General features: G+C 33.3%; 1 protein-coding gene across 1 annotated transcript; it reads right to left on the bottom strand.

Moving 5' to 3' along the window:
- Positions 1-1,688: 1,688 nt before the first annotated feature.
- Positions 1,689-17,433, bottom strand: LOC143237469 (uncharacterized). The gene is made up of 3 exons (XM_076476746.1): positions 17,179-17,433; positions 5,516-5,674; positions 1,689-2,184 (listed from the first exon to the last, which is right to left on the bottom strand). Exons 1-3 carry the CDS (start codon positions 17,249-17,251, stop codon positions 1,985-1,987), a joined length of 432 nt encoding a protein of 143 aa, XP_076332861.1. The 5' UTR covers positions 17,252-17,433; the 3' UTR covers positions 1,689-1,984.
- Positions 17,434-19,199: the final 1,766 nt, after the last annotated feature.

Here is a 19,199-nt window from a genome sequence, read left to right as displayed (position 1 = left end):
AAAAATTCATGTATATAAACTTTACCTCCTTTAAGACCCTTGGGTAACAGCGTCTGGTCTTGGTAGTTCATCTGTTTGTAATATAAAATGTTCTTGCTATTAGTTTTTAAATGGTTATAGAACAGTTCTTTCTAATAAATCCTATTTGATTTCCTAATTTTTTAAAACCAAATCCCTGTTTTGTTTATAGTTTCATAAGTCATCCATCCTATCCTATACTTATTACACAGTTTTTCTAGTTTACACTTTTAATCATTATTCGTTAAATCGTTTGGATCCAAGACAAGGGTTAGACTTAAAAACAATAAATTATTCTTGACCACGTACAGTTGTTGACTGTCCACTTCTTTAACCACATATAGATATTAAAATCAACACGAATCTCTCTGCTGTGTTCATCAACATTAGGAAGTTATGTAGAAAACTAACTAATCTCATTAATCATAATTGTGTATTTTTATTGAAAATTAAAATATTAATGTTTTCATTATGAAGTTTTATTTGAAACACTGCAGCTCGTTACCACATCAAATACCTTAATAATTTATTTCTAGTAAAACAGGAAGCAATTTCGCAAACGAACCAAGAATCTTACTACAATGGAGCAATGGCGTGGCCGTCGATGTATCTATCTATTTATGTTACCTAATTAATCAGTAAGACAGGGCTCAGAGTCAGAAATGATGATTGAGACTTATGAAATGTAATGTCAACTGTTGAGTAACATCACAAACACAAATCTATAGAGGAAAAAAAAAAAAGTTCAATGTTTGGGTATTCAAGATTCAGATAATTAGAAAAATAACCATAGTATGTGAAAAAATAATTTCGTTATAACAGAGCACACTTATAAATGAAAGTACTCTTCTCATGTTAGTCTTAGGAATACGAATTGTTTATATATATATAAAAAAAACTCAGCCAGTCACAATAACTTGCAACCACGCCCACTTGACCTCTCTTCACGTCAGAAAATCTAAAAGAACAACATGAGTAATTTTAGTCAGAGTTATAAGACTGGTGCTTCTATCAGCTATTGCTCACATACAACAACATGAGTAATTATAGTCAGAGTTATAAGACTGGTGCTTTTATCAACCGTTGTATCAACATTAAGCCCGGTTATAGAAATAAGTTTAGTGAATCTATGCATGAAAACTTTGTAAGAATGTAATGGCTAGATTTATTGGAAAACCAATATATTAAAATTAACTACTTATTGGCTTTATCAGAAGACGAAACAGCAATAACAGTGAAATCAATTTCATAAATTACTTACATAATGCGTTTATATCTCGATAACCGATATTAATGTAATCGTACAGGCTACTTAATTAACAACGTGTTAAGAACAACTCAGTATCCATGCACCTCCTTCCTATTTTATTTATACATTGCAGCTAAACTTGAAATTGCCTTTTGAAATTTTAGAGTCGGGTCGATGATTATTCAAAAGTCCATTATTTAGTTCAAACGTTTAAAATTGTTGTATTTATGAATAGTTACTGTCACATAACTTTTTTTAAAGTGGAGTGCGTGATATTCGTTTATTTTCACGTGCTTTAAAGTTTAATAAAAACATTTTTTTACTCCTTTAAAAAAAAGTGTGATGTTCTGAATAATAAACCCGTGTGAATATAGCCTCTTCGAAACAACGTATTAATTAATAAGAGAGAGAGAGAGAGAAAGACAAGAAAATTTTGTTTATTTGCTTTAGAATACGTATATTTGTTTTCTCCATTTATATACTTATTTATCTACACTTGCTACTTATTAGAACATATAACTATAATTCCCTATAAAACACGGGATTCTAGGATATCGTTTAATCATTTCCGAAAGGCTTCCTAATGTATGTTCAGAATTTATAGTCATTTGAAAACTTATGCACTATACATATCATTTGTGTTCTGTAAGATGACCTCAAAATTGGCACTTTTTTTTTGTTGTTGTTGTTTTTTTTCTCTTAGATACCAAAAATTTGTTATTGTAAAAGATATAACGAGAACAACAGAACGACTACAGGTAAGAACACTTTCTCGCTAATGACCCCTGGAGCAGTATTACACCCATCTTCAAAGCACTGACAGATGTAAGACTTTACGATTGGACTCGTGGTGGTGTAGCAGTCATAATGGTGTTTCTCCCAGCCACAACTTCTCACGATCCGCTTTTCATCAGTGACTGAAATACATTTAAGAATCCATTAAGTAACATATCTTTTCTGTTTTTCTGGGGTATGGGGGAAGTTAGTGGGTTATGAAATTGATATAAATATATTGTTTTGCTCAATTAGTACATTTTTTAAAACACATTTAGTTTATAGTGAAAAAGATTCTGTTCAGAATCTGAACAATCAAAAACGCTTTTGATACAAACTTAAAACAAAACAGGTGCAACTAAAATATAAATATTACTAAAGCATTAAAAATAAAATTAGAGCAGAAATTAAACAGCCAAAACAAGAAAAATGGAATAACTTCTGCTCCCAACTAAATAAACAAACCGACTCTAGAAAGTTCTGGTTACACCTAAAAAGATTCACAAATGAACCCACTACAAGAAAATACCCAACACTGGAACATAACAATACCTTAGCACAAACCAACAAAGAAAAAACAGAAGCCTTCAGACATCAAAACACAATGACTCAGACATGAACAACTATTTCTACAACAAAGTAAACAACCATGTAACAAAGAACATAGAATTATACAAACCATATTTTTCAATCAATATTATTAACAGTAACACTAATAACACTTATGACTATAATACCCTACTGCTCACCAAAAAAAAAAAAAATCACACTAACTGAACTCAAACAAGCAATCAAAAATTCAAAAAATAAAGCATCAGGAAATGATGGCATACAAACAATTGTTCTCAAAAAAAGGCACTCCAAAATGATTTGACCACCTATTAGCTATCTTTAATTTATGTCTGTACTCTGGATACATTTCAGTTTCTTGAAAGCAAGCTAATATATTAATGTTCCACAAAGAAGGTAAACCAGCCAATGAACCAAACAGTTATCGACCAATCAGCCTGACCAGCTGTGTAAGCAAAATTCTTGAAAGAATAATAAGCAATAGACTCTCCACATTTTTGGAGATTAATTCAAAATCATCAGAAGAACAAAACAGATTTTTAAAATTTAGACAAACGTCAGATCATTTAATTAGGTTAACTGAAACGATAATAAATAGCTTTAATAAAAAAGAATGCACTGTCACTTGCTTCCTCAATATCGAGAAAGAATTCGGCAATGGTCTTCGATTCCGTATGTATGAAATGGGACTACCATGTGGAATTATTCGCTGGTTATTTTACATTTTGGAAAATAGAAAATGCAGAGTACACGCAGAGGGAACTTTCTTGGAGTTCTTCACTCCAAAAGCTGGCGTCCCTCAAGGAGAGGTGGTTAGTCCTATTCTCTTCATCATGTATGTGAATAATATGCCACTTAAAGACCCAAATCATGGATACTCGTCACAGTTCGCTAATGATGTAGCAATTTGGAAAAGTGCCCCTACACCAGAAATTGTAGCCACTAACGTACAACATTAACTAAACAGAATAAGTGAATACTGCCAAAAATATAGAATTAAAATAAACACAGTAAAGACACAATTAGTGATATTTTCAAAATCGATATTTGTGTGTATACCCAGGAGGGTCAGGTACACTCGACCTCTTCCTCCTTCCATGACTTTGTTGGAGTCGCCAGATTAATATATTTCGAGTAAATACTGAATGACTCGAGTGATATCATAAGTTTAGGCTGGTCCTTTTCAGGACAATGTACATTTATATTGTTCTTTGATTTTTTATTATTTTTTTAATAAGTCTAGAACGTAGGTGGCCTGTTTTATCTCTATTCTAATACTACTACTATTATTATTATTTTAAATGATTTTGTCTTAATGATCTGATGTACAAATTTAACGGGGAGAGGTATTTGGGTCTCTCTTCATCATATATGTAATATCTGTCTAGTTCACATAACTCTTTTTTTTGCCAATTTTTATCAAAATATTTTATTGTACTATGTAGAAGCCCATCTGGTATTGTTTGTGTATTTGATTATTTATGCATGAACTTTGATGAAGTGGTTTCAGGTACTCTGTATGCTGATGTAATTAGTGTATTCTGTAATGTTTGGAGTTTGGTTTGAATTTGTTTTACACTTACATTGATCCATGCAAGAGCTGCATAGTCTATTACAGATCTAATGTATGTCTTGTATATTTTAATGATGTTTTCTGGTGTTGTTTCGTAGTTTTTACCAGTTAGACTCCTAGCATAGTTTATTCTTTGCCAAATATTACTTTTTATGTCATTTACATGTTTTATCCATGTAAGTTTCGAATCATATGTTAATCCTAAAAATTTTGCAGATGTAGCAGTCTGAAGGAGTTCCCCCATTCATGTAGATTTGGGGTTGAACTTTTTGATATTTCGTAGATTTTGAAAATATTACTAGTTGCGTCTTTGCTGTGTTTATTTTAATTCTATATTTTTGGCAGTATTCACATAATCTATTTAGTTGTGGTTGTAAGTTAGTGGCTGCTATTTCAGGTGTTGGGGCACTTTTCCAAATTTCTACATCATCAGTGAATTGAGACGCGTATCCATGGTTTGGGTCTTTTAGTAACATATTATTTACATACATGATGAAGAGAATAGGACTAACCACCCCTCCTTGAGGGACTCCAACTTCTGGAGTGAAGAACTCCGAGAATGTTCCCTCTATGTTTACTCTACATTTTATATTTTCCAAAAAGTTTGATAACCAGCGAATAATTTCTCGCGGTAGTCCCATTTCATACATACGGAACTGAAGACCATTGTACCATACAGTGTCGAATGCTTTCTCGATATCGAGGCAACAGTGCATTCTTTATTATTAAAGCTGTTTATTATTGTTTCAGTTAACCTAATTAAGTTCTGTTGTTTGTCTATACTTTCTAAATTCATGTTGTTCTTCTGGTAATTTTGTATTGATCTCCAAAAAAGTGGAGAGTATTGCTTATTATTCTTTCGAGAATTTTACCTGCACAGATGGTCAGGCTGATCGGTCGATAATTGTTTGGTTTATTGGTTGGTTTACCTTCTTTGTGGAACATTAATATATTAGCTTGCTTCCAAGAAACTGGAATGTATCCAGAGTACAGACATAAATTAAAGATAGCTAATAGGTGGTCAAATCATTTTGGAGTGCCTTTTTTTTAGAAGTATTGCTTGTATTCCATCGTTTCCTGGTGCTTTGTTTCTTGTATTTTTGATTGCTTGTTCAAGTTCATTTAGTTTGATTGTTTTGGCGAGTAGTTGGGTGTGTGCTCTGTTTACCTGCATTGTAAGGCCTCAGACTAAGCGCTGGGCTAAAGTGTGGTAGTGATCTCCCTCTAGCAGCCACACATCTAAACTTAATATTTTAGTTTAAGATATATATCTTACAACGATGTTTATTTATTCCGTATAACAAAGTTCAAGTTTTTAGTCAAATACTTACATGTCATCACAATCTTCCTACACAATGTATAGTTGACGTCCTTCCAGTTTTCAGCGACCTTGTCGTCACAGTCCACAAGGTACCTCGTGGCATTACCCGCCAGAGTGTCGCACTGTTCGTTCATGTGCGAATTACACGAGTGACATTTTATCCCAGCACCTTCCGCCCATTGGAACAACAGCAACAAAAAAAGGTTAACAGAAACTGTTGTAATAACAATAGATCAAAACATTGATAGTTGTGACATCTATTAACTTTACACAATAGAAAGTTTATCACGGAATCTACCCGTCAATTGGAAGAAAAGAAAAGTGTTTACAGTAACCATTATAACACTCAACCACCGTGATTAATTACTAACACAGAACACTAGTCAATAGCTTTAACACTCAACCATCGTGATAAATTACTAACACAGAACACTAGTCAATAGCTTTAACACTCAACCATCGTGATAAATTACTGACAGAACACTAGTCAATGATTTTAACACTCAGTCATCGTTGCAATTACTAACAGAACAGTAACAAATGGTTTCAACACTCAACCATCGTTGTACTTATTGAGAGAAAGCTAATATATGGTTTAACGTAGTGATATCGTTATTAATACATATAGTTCACCAAGAGGCCAGGTTTAGAATGTAATCATATGAAACAAAACTACATTTAAAATTGAAAACATTTTTAGTCCTCGATCAGGTAAACCTTAACTGTTTAAATACGGGGAGTAGTAAAACCAACAAGAATAGTTTGTTTGTTTTTGAATTTCGCGCAAAGCTACACGAGGGCTATCTGCGCTAGCCCTCCCTAATTTAGCAATGTGAGACTAGAGGTAAGGTAGCTAGTTATCACCACCCACCGCCAACTCTTTGGCTACTCTTTTACCAACGAATAGTAGGATTGACCGTCACATTATAACGTTCCTACGGCTGAAAAGGCGAGCATGTTTGATGCGACAAGAAAACAAAAATAGTATCAAGCACTATAACAAAGTACTTGGTTAACAAGCATTCTGCTGGGAAACCAAGGATACAAACCTTTTTTTTTTTTTGAAAAAAATACTATAACCCTCTGAAACAGACAACATGGTAAGTAAAACATATATTATTCTACTCCGGCCATCCTGTATTTACAGAACCTGTGGTTGAGAGTATTAACTTTAACTCGTCTTCCAATATTAAAAGAAATAAGTGACCCTCCATATTAATTAGTTAGATCTGTTTGATCTGCAATCAAAATTGAGTTTGGGTGTTGCTGTGGATTTCTTTAATAAAGTCACATTCAGCTCTGTACTGTGTTTATCGCCGGGAATCGAACTCGGCGTTGTAAGTCAGTAAACTTACCCGTTGACATATCGGGAGGACGTTACTGTAGGTAAATTAAAAGTCCTAACTTTTTTATGCTTACACCAACTGTGCACTAACATACAGTAAAATGAAAAGTTTGCGTCTCGCAACATAATGTGTTAATACAATACTCGAATAAACACGGCTAAAACATTCTAATACGCCTGAATAAAAACATTTTCTAGATTATTTTGGGTAACTTTCGGGCAAGCAAAACTAATGAATGGAACAAAGATTGGTGGAGCGATAAAACTAAATTTGAATTTTTTTCCTTTTTTACAACTTCCGAGTTTTGCGAAAATATTTAGTACGACAAATTCATGCAAGGGGGCGACACATTCTGTGATGTTCTTTCTCTGCTTCTGATGTTCGGGACATTAAAAAAAAAAAAGGAATAATGAAGAATGAGCATTGCCAAATAATCATCACCCGTCATGCTTTACCTTTCTAATAAACAAGGGTTAACACACAATCGTAACCTATCCTTTCTAATAACCAAGGGTTAACACACAATCGTAACCTATCCTTTCTAATAACCAAGGGTTAACACACAATCGTAACCTATCCTTTCTAATAACCAAGGGTTAACACACAATCGTAACCTATCCTTTCTAATAACCAAGGGTTAACACACAATCGTAACCTATCCTTCTAATAACCAAGGGTTAACACACAATCGTAACCTATCCTTTCTAATAACCAAGGGTTAACACACAATCGTAACCTATCCTTCTAATAACCAAGGGTTAACACACAATCGTAACCTATCCTTTCTAATAACCAAGGGTTAACACACAATCGTAACCTATCCTTTCTAATAACCAAGGGTTAACACACAATCGTAACCTACCCTTTCTAATAACCAAGGGTTAACACACAATCGTAACCTATCCTTTCTAATAACCAAGGGTTAACACACAATCGTAACCTATCCTTTCTAATAACCAAGGGTTAACACACAATCGTAACCTATCCTTTCTAATAACCAAGGGTTAACACACAATCGTAACCTATCCTTTCTAATAACCAAGGGTTAACACACAATCGTAACTCGGAACATAATGGTTTCGTCCGAGAAAAACAAGAAGTGTTGACAATGACGACTCAAGTTGTGAAAAAAGTCAATAACACTAACAACTGTGGTGCAGAGATGGATCATGATCTCAGCTATAAACCAGCTAAGCTTGATAACAAAGATGGGTCACGATATCCACTGTAATCTAGCTGATTTGGTAGCAGAGATGGATCAGGATCTCAGCTGTAAATATGGTGGGTCATTCATCAAATATACGAGAGGAAAGGGTGAATCTATATAGTAGTGGTGTAGTATTAATAATGTACTTAACAATGATTGACTAGTAAATATGAGGTAACGTTTTTGTTTCAATGTTACAAACTTATACTCCATCCGATTCGAATACACTTTGATTATATTCTGTTTCACAGACAATGAAGCCTCCGAGAGGGCAGATGACCTCGATCAGTCCGGACATATTTCTATAGACATATCTAAAGCTTTATTCCTAAATCTCCCATGTTGGTAAGACATCTCATTCCTTGGCTTATCACGCACACTTACAAAGAAAATGTTTTCTATTCAACGACTTCAGTTTGCTGGGCCACTTGTTTTCAACATATCAGTTCAGCACACTGTAACCAACACTTCGGACGTTTTGTGTATCAACTAGTACAGTCAGCTAGACAAGGTCGATGAGCCGAACACGAGTCGTTGTTCTTTCATGTTTAGGCTGGTGATAAGGTAAGCGAAACAAGCCACAAATCACTTGAATGGTTTTAGAAGCCAGCTTTACGCGGGAGTATGTGCTACACAAAGTTAGCTTCCGTGGGAGTATGTGCTATATTAAGTGGAAAAGAAAAAGTAAGTAGGAAACTGGAGTCTGTTTTCTCCAGTCGTAGCAGTTTAAGTTGTTAAAGAACAACTAGGGATTACCGTTTCATCTCAGTTTTGTGTGAGGAATCTCGGGTTCGAATGTGGGGCGAAGAGACATGCGAACTGAAATCACCATATGATTACAGTTTACATCTGTTTATGTGAATCGTTTCTACCCAGGACAGATTTAAACTATTTTTCGCCATATCATTGTCCACCATTTTCTGGTACATAAAAAAAAACACGTGTTTATTCTGTGTTACAACTATTCAGCACAGCGACTCGAACCATGGATTTTATCGCTGTAAGTCCCTAAACTCTTTGGGAGAAAGCAATACGTATAAGCCATGATAAAATACGACGTTTCAACTATACGTGCAGCAATTAACATTTCCAACTAAAATTTATAAAATGATTAAATACTATTACGCGTTTTAATACTACACTAACGCAACTATGTGGTGGACTCATATCAACGCAGTCACGTGCGCAGAATAAACAACTGCAAGAACCACGTGAACAAGTTGATCCTAGTAAAGGTTCGGTCATTTACTAACAGTAACAAGTATACTAAACTAACAACTTCAGTATATGAACACACACTCACAATGGCTTTACCAGTAAAATGGCATAGTAGGCGTAGTTTTCTTTTCAAAGCAGGACGGTTTTAAGGTGCATATCCGATGTTAATGTTTAAAATAACATCATCAACGTGAAATATAGTAAATATATTCGCCATATAAATAACATTTTCCCAAATAGGTCATCTCTGGGCAGTTCCCCAGTGGTACAGTTTCAAAAATGGTGAGGCAGGTTTGAATTTGTGCAATACCATTTTAAACTTTGGATGCATTATAAGAGTGGCAGTCATTCCTTTTCTTGTGAACGTTAGGTGGTAGGGTATTATGAACTTCCGTTCTACCTAATAGGCTTACCATAAATAAAAGATACAAAACTGATATGCCTACCATCTCGATAGGTTTACCATAAATATAAAATATAAAACTGATAGTACTCCAGTACCTCACTTTTTATTATCCGTGAGTAATATTTTGAAAGTTTTTCTGTCTGTCGCTAAGCTTGATTGCTTCATATGAAAGTTCAAAGTGCAGCACATAATTCAGAAGCATGTTACGTTTACGTTGCTACAGTCAATCAGCGACTGTGGTTCACGTGATCTATCTTCAAGGTTCCCGTACTCCTTTACTCACCACCAGGAGCATGATGAAAACTTAAGTACACAGTTTTTAAGGATCGTTTGGTTGTCTAAAGTTATCCTATTATAATTAACCAAAGCAGGTGATGAACATATTCTCAAAACCAGATGCATGCACACGTTTCCTTGAATGACGTAACTAAACAAGAGTTTGGAGTCCAGGTTCTTTCACACTCGTTTTGCTCGGCAAGGGTAGAATGAAACAGTTAAGCAAATATTTCCCACCAGGGGAATTGAAAAACTAAAAATAACACCATTTTACATCGTAATTTTGTTGTTCTGGGTCACCATTATCTGTTTTTATACTTCTTTATCACCGGAGGACGAGGAAATTTAAAACAATCAAACGCCCCTTCACATTGAAGTGTATATTTCTTTTACTACATAAATTCAGAAAGTAACTAAACCTCGTGTCCTCTGTTCTACCCCATCTTTATGCTTCACTATGTTTTCTATAGTGGTTTATTTTTACTCTCTTCAGGAAAGTTGACATTCTTGATCAATAAACACGATATATCATGTAACTAACCCACACTGAAATCAATTTACACTTTTCATTATCCTTCTTAAAAATCACTGTCAAATGTATTTGACATCAAACTAACAGTAACTGCAGCCATACAGCATTCATCCAGAAGATCTGAAGACATTCAGTTGATGATGGTTCCATAAATTGAACTAAATTCTTCATTCTGACGATTCGTCAGTTTTGTTCAAAGCAAAACTGGTTACTGATTGATTACCAATCTTTTCTCTGGTGTTGCAGAACTTAGTCTGATCAAGCAGAATTTGAAAATAGACAGTTCGAGTTTGTGTCAAATGGGTGCTATGAAACAAAACATCTAAACTAAGTAGCTACGCTGAATGCTTATAAATTTTAAAACCGGGTTTTGATATTTCAGGTGGGCACAGCACACAAGCATATTCTATAGCCATACGCTTAACTACAAAAAAAAAAAAAAAAATCTTGCACTTAAATTTATCTTAATGGCGAATTCATACAAGGTTAACTAAATAAATGAACATGGGATAAAAATGACCGATCACATGGCCTACGTTGATTTAAGGGTTAACAATCATTAATCTTAAAAGTTAGCACCGATTAGCTTTTTGTTTACATAAATTATTATAATAAATACTTAAATAGATCCTTATTGAGCAAGGCTCAAAAGTTTTGAAAGGATGAGGCGAACTAAGAGGTCTGGTATAAGAATAGAAAGATTATCACCTCTGTTTGGTACGGATAAGGGCGGAGCTACCAAAGATGAGTTTTTGTTAATAGTGATATTGCAAACAGAAAATGTGAATTTGACCATTGAACTAGCTTTGTTTCTGTACCCTTGTTTATCAGTACAAAAGAATAAAAATAAATAATGTTTCCATTTAATATAAAGTTTTATTACTACCGAGAAATATTAATCATAAAACCACAATTCAATCATTAAAAAGTTTAAAGTTCGTTAAAAAACTGCCTCAGACTTAATGAGGCTAAACTGTATTTTTATAAGTTTCCACATAAAACTTAATCTTAAAAAGAAAACCCACTTTGAAAGTTGCCTTAAGAAAATAAACTAGGCCTAGACAGTCTAATATTTAAATAATAAAATAACTAATTTACACATTTTTCCTATTTTACAAAATTAAAATAAACAATTACACAGAATATTACACAACTGTTTGTCGTAGTGTTGTAAAATAGGCAAAAATTGGAAATTTATATTAAAAAACTTTCTTTAATATTTACTTGTAATACATATTTATACAACTTACATTGATTTAGGATATAATTTAAGAGTTTATCAGTTGGTTCATGAGATGTACGTCTTTTAAACTTTGAATAATATTGTAAAAAAATTGATGGAATAAGTTTCAGTAAATATCAAGGATTTTAAAAATGTACTAGCTTACATTACTGTACGTCACACGGTTCACCGTATATAATTTGTATTAACTTACATTACTATACGTCACATAATTTTGTAGTAATTTAGACAATACTCTTATTCTAATATGAATGTACGTAAATTATTTTTCAAGATTTATTAGCTTAATCTTCTTAAAATAAAAATATTTATTAATATACTAAAAAAATTGAATTTCGAAACGATCACGCAAAGCAGTTATCTTTAGACGTTATAAAATATCGATTAAAAGTTAATGATTTATCAAATTTAAAAAAGAGAAACTCAGTTTAAAATTTATATTTGGTAATTAATTTTAAACAAAGTATCCAATGGATTGACGATTTCTAAAGTTATTCATCACTCCACAAAAGTAATATATTTTTTTGTACAAACTTAAAGTTTACCGTTAGTTATAAATACGAAGTTCCAATCGGTCCACTATTATGCAGCTATAAAAAGTTTTTAACTAATTTAAATGCAGATAAAGTTACCTTGTGATTGTAAAAATAGTTAATTTATTGACACTTTTCATAAAGATATTACTACTGGTAATTTGGAAATTATAAAAGATAAACTATTATGTAAAATACCTAAAAATGGGTCCAAATACAAAATTGCCACAAAATATAGTAAATAAAATATTCTAAAATCTATTGAAAACAATAATAATTAATATATTTTGTAACTTGATTATACTTCATCTTATCCACCCATATGGTTTTTGGAATTGAAGTTTTATGTACTTGAAACAAATTAAATTTTAATTATCCTACATAAAACTAATGATATACCATATAGATTTATCGTTCAATCACTTAAAGATAAATTTCAAGAATTATTAGAAGAATATGTTTCTTCTAAAACTAAAAAAACTTTATCCTAAACCAAATTCTTTTGTAGATTTACCTTTTCTATATGCTATTCCTAAACTACTTAAATCTCCAATTAAATTTATATTTAATTCTAATTCAATAAGAACGATTATTAAACAAACGGCTATTTTATTAAATAAATTACTTAATCTTTTACTTGATATAAATAAAAAATATAAGTGTAAATAATAAGGAATACACGTTTTGGATAACAAAAAATAATCAACCCATTTTAAAATATCAAAGAAACCGTGAAGGAGTAAAGAATATTCAAACATTTGATTGTACCACAGTGTAAACCACAATTCCATTAAAATAGTTAATTGTTGTTATGAATTCATTCATAGAACAGTCCTGTTATACTTTCATAGTACTGGAAGAAAGAAAGAAAACTTAGCTCTAAAAACATAAAGGATAAGCTAAATTTCTGCATTTACAATGATTATATATTTTTTAATAACCATATATTTTAAACAAGTAATAGGAGTTCCAATGGAAGCTAACTATTCTACTTGTATTGCAAATTTATATAAATATTTTTTTTTCAGAATAGGTTTATTGAAAATTACATAAACCCGGACATTGTTTTAACTTACACACACACACATATATATATGTAGATGATTTAATTCGTATGAATAATTCTGAGATAAATAACGTTATTAATACTAGTAATCCACTAGAATTAGAAATTTAAAATACTTCAATTTCTAATGCAGTCACATTATTTAGATTTAGAAATTAAAATACATTACGATATCAGTCGAAACACTTTTGATAAAAGAAATATCTTTTTCGTTTCCAATATATGATTTATTCTCTTTTACTAATCGTGTACCATACCTTTCTGTACTAAGCATTATAACTTCACAATTAAGATTTTGTGAGCATTGTAACAAATAGTAAGATATTATTAATGTTGAAATATTGAGAGAAAAATTAATATTTAATGAATTAAAAAAATAAGTTATTAAAATATTCTGTGGTAAAAATGTAATAAATAAATATAAAGAAAAAATTAAGGAAATTTTACTGAAAGTTTCTGATAATTATATTAGTTGTTAATATGGTCATTTAAACAACTTGGAACTACTTTTATGCGGATGAACATCTTATTGCATATAAAGACTTGTGAAGAATCTGATAATTGATAATTACAATGGACTTAAGAGATGGTAGTTGGAAGTTATACTGCTTAGTCTAGATAACTGGTTGAGACCCTTTATACCAGTATAACGTATATTGGGCTACTAATTAGTGCCTTACTACCGTAATGGGGGTTGGAATGCCAACTTCAGGAGGTAAGTTGATCTAATTTACCCCCAAAGTGATAGTAACTTATTTTCTTTACTTTCTGTCTGCAGGTAGTGAAGGGTGGTATAGATGTGGGACGTTGTGGGCTTGAGCACCCACATCCCACTCCCCTAATTTCTATTTCTTTTGAATATTTTTGTTGTTATTATTATTTATGGATTTCTTAATGTGAGCGAACGGAGGTTAAGACTCGTAAGCGGTGTGTCCCTACGTAAAATCTAGGGTACACTTTATATCTCGCATTACAGCCTGTACCCTGGAGACCCTTTTGATTTGCGCAGAATTCTTGATTTTTATTAGAAAAATGACTATTATGCAGAGTTTTGATTTGTTGTTTGTAACGCAATCCTTCCTTCTGATGTTTTATTTTACTTGACTGTTGAGTATTAATATTGTGTGTGTGTGACATAAAAACAAAACAAGCGTGTGTCACGTTACGTCACACTTGATTTCTCGAAAGATGGGTCATAAATGCCAATATCCATTTAATCATATAGAATAGCTTCATTACAGGGGTGAAAGGAGTCCGTGAGGGGTTGGTACTGTGACACCTTGAGTGTAGTGACTGTTGGTATAAGAAGCTCCAAGACGTAGTGTGGGGTCACCTAGCCTACAGTCAAGTGTATACAATTTATTAAATATAGATTCAATATTAAACTTGTATCGTGTCTGAATTAAGTTGTTTTTGTTGTATCACCAATGTTTTTAATAAAAACAAACCTCTTCAGTGAACAGTGACTCTAAATTAAGAAATCAACAAATTTTTCCAGTTTTGTTGCCTGTACGTTTTATTTTCAGTATATAGACTAACAAATAAATTAGGTAACACTTCGACGTTCCTACAATGACACTCGTTCTTGGGACGTAGTGTTACCAAAACACACTAGTTTTTCTGTATATTAGTTGTTGTTTATCTTACTGATTTTTACGAATAATTGTTTTATGAATACGCCACGAATTTATTTCATGAATTATCTTAATTTTGATTGACTCATAAAGGAATTTCACGACGTTTGACTACCTCAACTGCACTTTGTTAGTCAAGCTTGATCAAGCAAAACTTATTTATTTCACTTAACTATCAATGTGAGGTTAGGGTAAACTATGGGATAAAACTTACTCGGTCATTTTTGATAAGTTAGGGAGCGAATCAATAATTAAATACTGTTCAGTGATATGCTAAAACTGAGTGTTTTTATATTATCATTGAAAATAAGGTGTGTCGCTTAACACGTAATGCATACCTCAAGAGAAATAAACTGTTCTCAGTCCCATAGGGCTATTTAACCCAGAAAAAATAGGATAACAGGCTGAACTTTTCTGCATTGACTCTCATGACGTAAGGGAGCTAAATCCGGGTACTTCCTGAACCTACTGAAATACTACGAATATTTAATAAGAATAATATGAGATAATAAAGGATAAGAAAACAAAAACCAACATAAGTCAAATGAAAGGGTAGACAAACAACTGAAGGTGTTAATTATTAATGGTTGGAGAGTTAACAAATATTCAATAGTAAAATAATTGTCATTTATTTTCAAGAAAGAAAGAACAAAACAGAGACTATCTGGAAAAGGGTTAACTTTTCCGGAAAATATAGCAGAAATTAGTTTTCAAACGATCATAAAATTTCGAATATTTATATCTAAAAAAATTAAGACATCTTTAAAAACATGTATTGTTGTTAGTGTTAACATTCCGCAAATGTTTCACAGAAATCGGCAGTACATCCCAAGGTGATACATTGTGTTAATACATTCAAGTGGGGATTTAGGTTTTAAATACCCGCTACTTGACGGGCAAATACTACTTATTTATATAAACCCCAATTTAAATATAACGCATTACCAGTCAGGTGGTTATTATCCAAGCAAGTTCGTAGCAATATATAGGAAGTATTTTCAAAAACATGGGTCATACAGCTGGTTTAAGGGGAGGAAGGGTAAAATGGGTGCAACTCCCTCCCCCAACTAAGCAAATAAAAGCAGGATGTAAGAACAGTGAACAAGTTTGCAGTGCTGGTCTTATGATAATGACTAGTTACTTCATGTAATTCTTCTTTCATGGTCTCAAGATTTCCTGTTTATCAGTACCTTTACTTGGCAATTTCTTACCATACGAGAGCTTGGTCTTAACAATGTCAAATAACTGACACTACTTCATAGTATTCTTATTACTACTACCAATAACATTTCCTACAAGTAAAATTCACGAATCGACGCAATATTATTACATGAATTTGTACAAAAACTACTGATTTTGTACAATTTAAATCAATTTTCTTCTCAATTTTAATATAAACCATTAAAAAAAATTGATATTATACACGAAGCTGGTCACTTACCAACACCAGGATTCGTAACAGGACTTGGATCAATCAGTTTTTGTTGTTTTGACATTTTTTCTTTATCAAGTTGGTTAACAACGTTTTAAACACCTCTCGCTGTTCTTATTAATTTTGCATCTATGAAAATTATTTTGCATTATTATAAATAGCCAGAACTAGTCCAGTTAATTCTGGGATTACAGTAGAAAATGTCGTTAACTGCGAAGTTATTGATTGGATAATTCGGTGAGTTTTAATCATAGTTCACTTTTCATGTTAATTGATATACTTCTTGTCAGTTGCTTGTAAGTCGTACATTAGCAACAGTTATTCTTAAATGTGATACATGAAATTAGCCTAGTCTTAATAATAAATTATTAATAAAGATATATGTATACACGATTGCTTATATTCTTAACATCAATGTACTTAATAAAAAGATAACTGAAAGTTATCATAATACAGCTTTAGTAGCACAACGTTTAACTTTTAAAAGGTCGTACGACAATTGCCAGCGTGTAGCCTTGACTTCAGAGATGAAAGAATTCTGGGAAGAAAGACAACTACAAGATCTTCGTTTGCATAAAAAACAAACAAAAAACAACAACCTTTACTAACTTTCACGCGAGTTTTCTGTTCCAAACGATAACAGAAACTGTTTTTTCACGTCGTTTAACTGTGCGCTAAGTTCAAAATCATTTCGTACGAGTTACAGCACCTCGAATTTCATACTTTACAGGCTTACTCTATTTTAAACCTCACATTGCATAATCTCTTGCAGAAACTTACCGAAAGGAAATGTCCACAAGAAAACAACACCAACACTAATTATACAACAATACGAATTTCTCTTCATTTTCATCCAAACTAGTTACCAAGGAAGAAAACACTAGGTAGTTTCTGTAAGAACTGCCCGAATTAATAACGTTACAAGAAAGTGTTAGACCTAAAAATAAACGTGTCCCTCTGACACTCAGTGCACGCTGGGAAACGTAGCTGTTCCTTCTCAACTTTAAGCGTACTGGAATTTTACCTTCCCCTTCCCCTCTGACCGTGGACTTCATTAACGAAGCCTGGGAGATAGCAGCGTATGTATTTTGGAATATTAACAACTCTGTTGACTAAGTCCTGGATCGTCGTATAATAACTACATAATACATCTTCACGTAGATCAAAACGGTGAAAGGAGAATATAATATGTAAAGATGTCGCTAGGCCTGTGTTTAAAAGACTCGGGGCTCGTACACGTACACGGGTGTAATTTTTGGGGTTTCGGGACGATATCGATCATGGTTTTGTATTTTGATTTTTCAAGATACCAACTGTAGATTCGGGTACGGACCCCGTGTATTAGTGCTTAGTGACACCTATGCTAGAATACGGTAGAAACAGCACACTACCAACAGTGTTGGTAATTCTTTCCTAAAGAAAAGGCCTGGCATGGCCTAGCGCGTAAGGCGTGCGACTCGTAATCCGAGGGTCGCGGGTTCGCGCCCGCGTCGCGCCAAACATGCTCGCCCTCCCAGCCGTGGGGGCGTTATAATGTTACGGTCAATCCCACTATTCGTTGGTAAAAGAGTAGCCCAAGAGTTGGCGGTGGGTGGTGATGACTAGCTGCCTTCCCTCTAGTCTTACACTGCTAAATTAGGGACGGCTAGCACAGATAGCCCTCGAGTAGCTTTGTGCGAAATTCCAAAAACAAACAAACCTAAAGAAAAAGGCTATATCATTGAAGGGGGTTATAGCTAAATAAGAGAACTAAAATCTCTCCAACCACCAAAACTAAAGTGTCGTAATAATAAATAATACGGCTTTCATTATTTACTGCAACTTACATGCTGGTTGTTAGAACACTTCAAAATTTGTAACTTGTAACGTAAGACAGCATTTCCCGAACTGTAAGAGTGCACCCCCTAGACGTGCAAGTTCTCTCGGGGACGCGAACCATTAGGTTAGAATCAATAGTGCGATGAAAGTAATATTTAGAACACTTTACTGTGTATTCATATAGTTTGTCTCTTCACTTAATTCACTCTTTTAGCAAGTTAACTAACAAAAATAGAAAATGAGGGATCACACGCAAGAGATTATATTTATTTAAATGGGCAGGTAACAAATGTTTGGAAAATACTGATATAAGACAACCGTGAATCAGTTCCTAAAGTAAATGTTGAGTACGAATTAAATTAGAATAATTTTTCCTAAAATTGAAGGCCACAATTTAATCTCTCCATAGGAGAGTGAAATGTGGTATGTTTCATGAAAGTGGTGGATATCGCTGCTCCTTCACCCATCTTGAGGTCTGGGATGACTCTGATCTTCCCAGGTCGAGCACAAAGCAGACTGCTTCCGCACAAGTAAATTTAGTGTTATTGCAAATGAGTTTTCTTTGTTTTCGCTCTTTTTTGTTAACTTCGATTTTGCGATGAAAAAGATTGCAGCAAACCTGCGATATTGCAGCTCGATAGAAATCTACGATATCTTCGAGAACACTGGGGACCTCACTGTGACGATTCTAATTTGAAAACCCGTTGTACATAGTTACCTGAGGAGGAGTACCCTTGTGTGTGCGTGCGTTTATCAACAAGGTTTTTCGAAAACTCCTGAATGGATTTGGACTGACCCAACTTAAAAGTGATTAGTTCTTGAGGATCAAGGTCAAACGTTAAGGTTACGAAGTCCAAAAACTCCCTACCTGTTAACATGGGGACCTATTTTCACATTATTTTTGCTCTGTAACTGAGTTAACAATGATCGGATTTTGATGAAGCCTGGTGGACATGTGTAAAATGTTATTCCTCACTGTTCTA

The sequence above is a fragment of the Tachypleus tridentatus genome, chromosome 13 (assembly GCF_004210375.1).
Source record: "Tachypleus tridentatus isolate NWPU-2018 chromosome 13, ASM421037v1, whole genome shotgun sequence".
NCBI lineage: Eukaryota > Metazoa > Arthropoda > Merostomata > Xiphosura > Limulidae > Tachypleus > Tachypleus tridentatus.
Note: the sequence above shows the minus strand (reverse complement) of the source record. Positions and strands in the feature narration are given on the sequence as shown.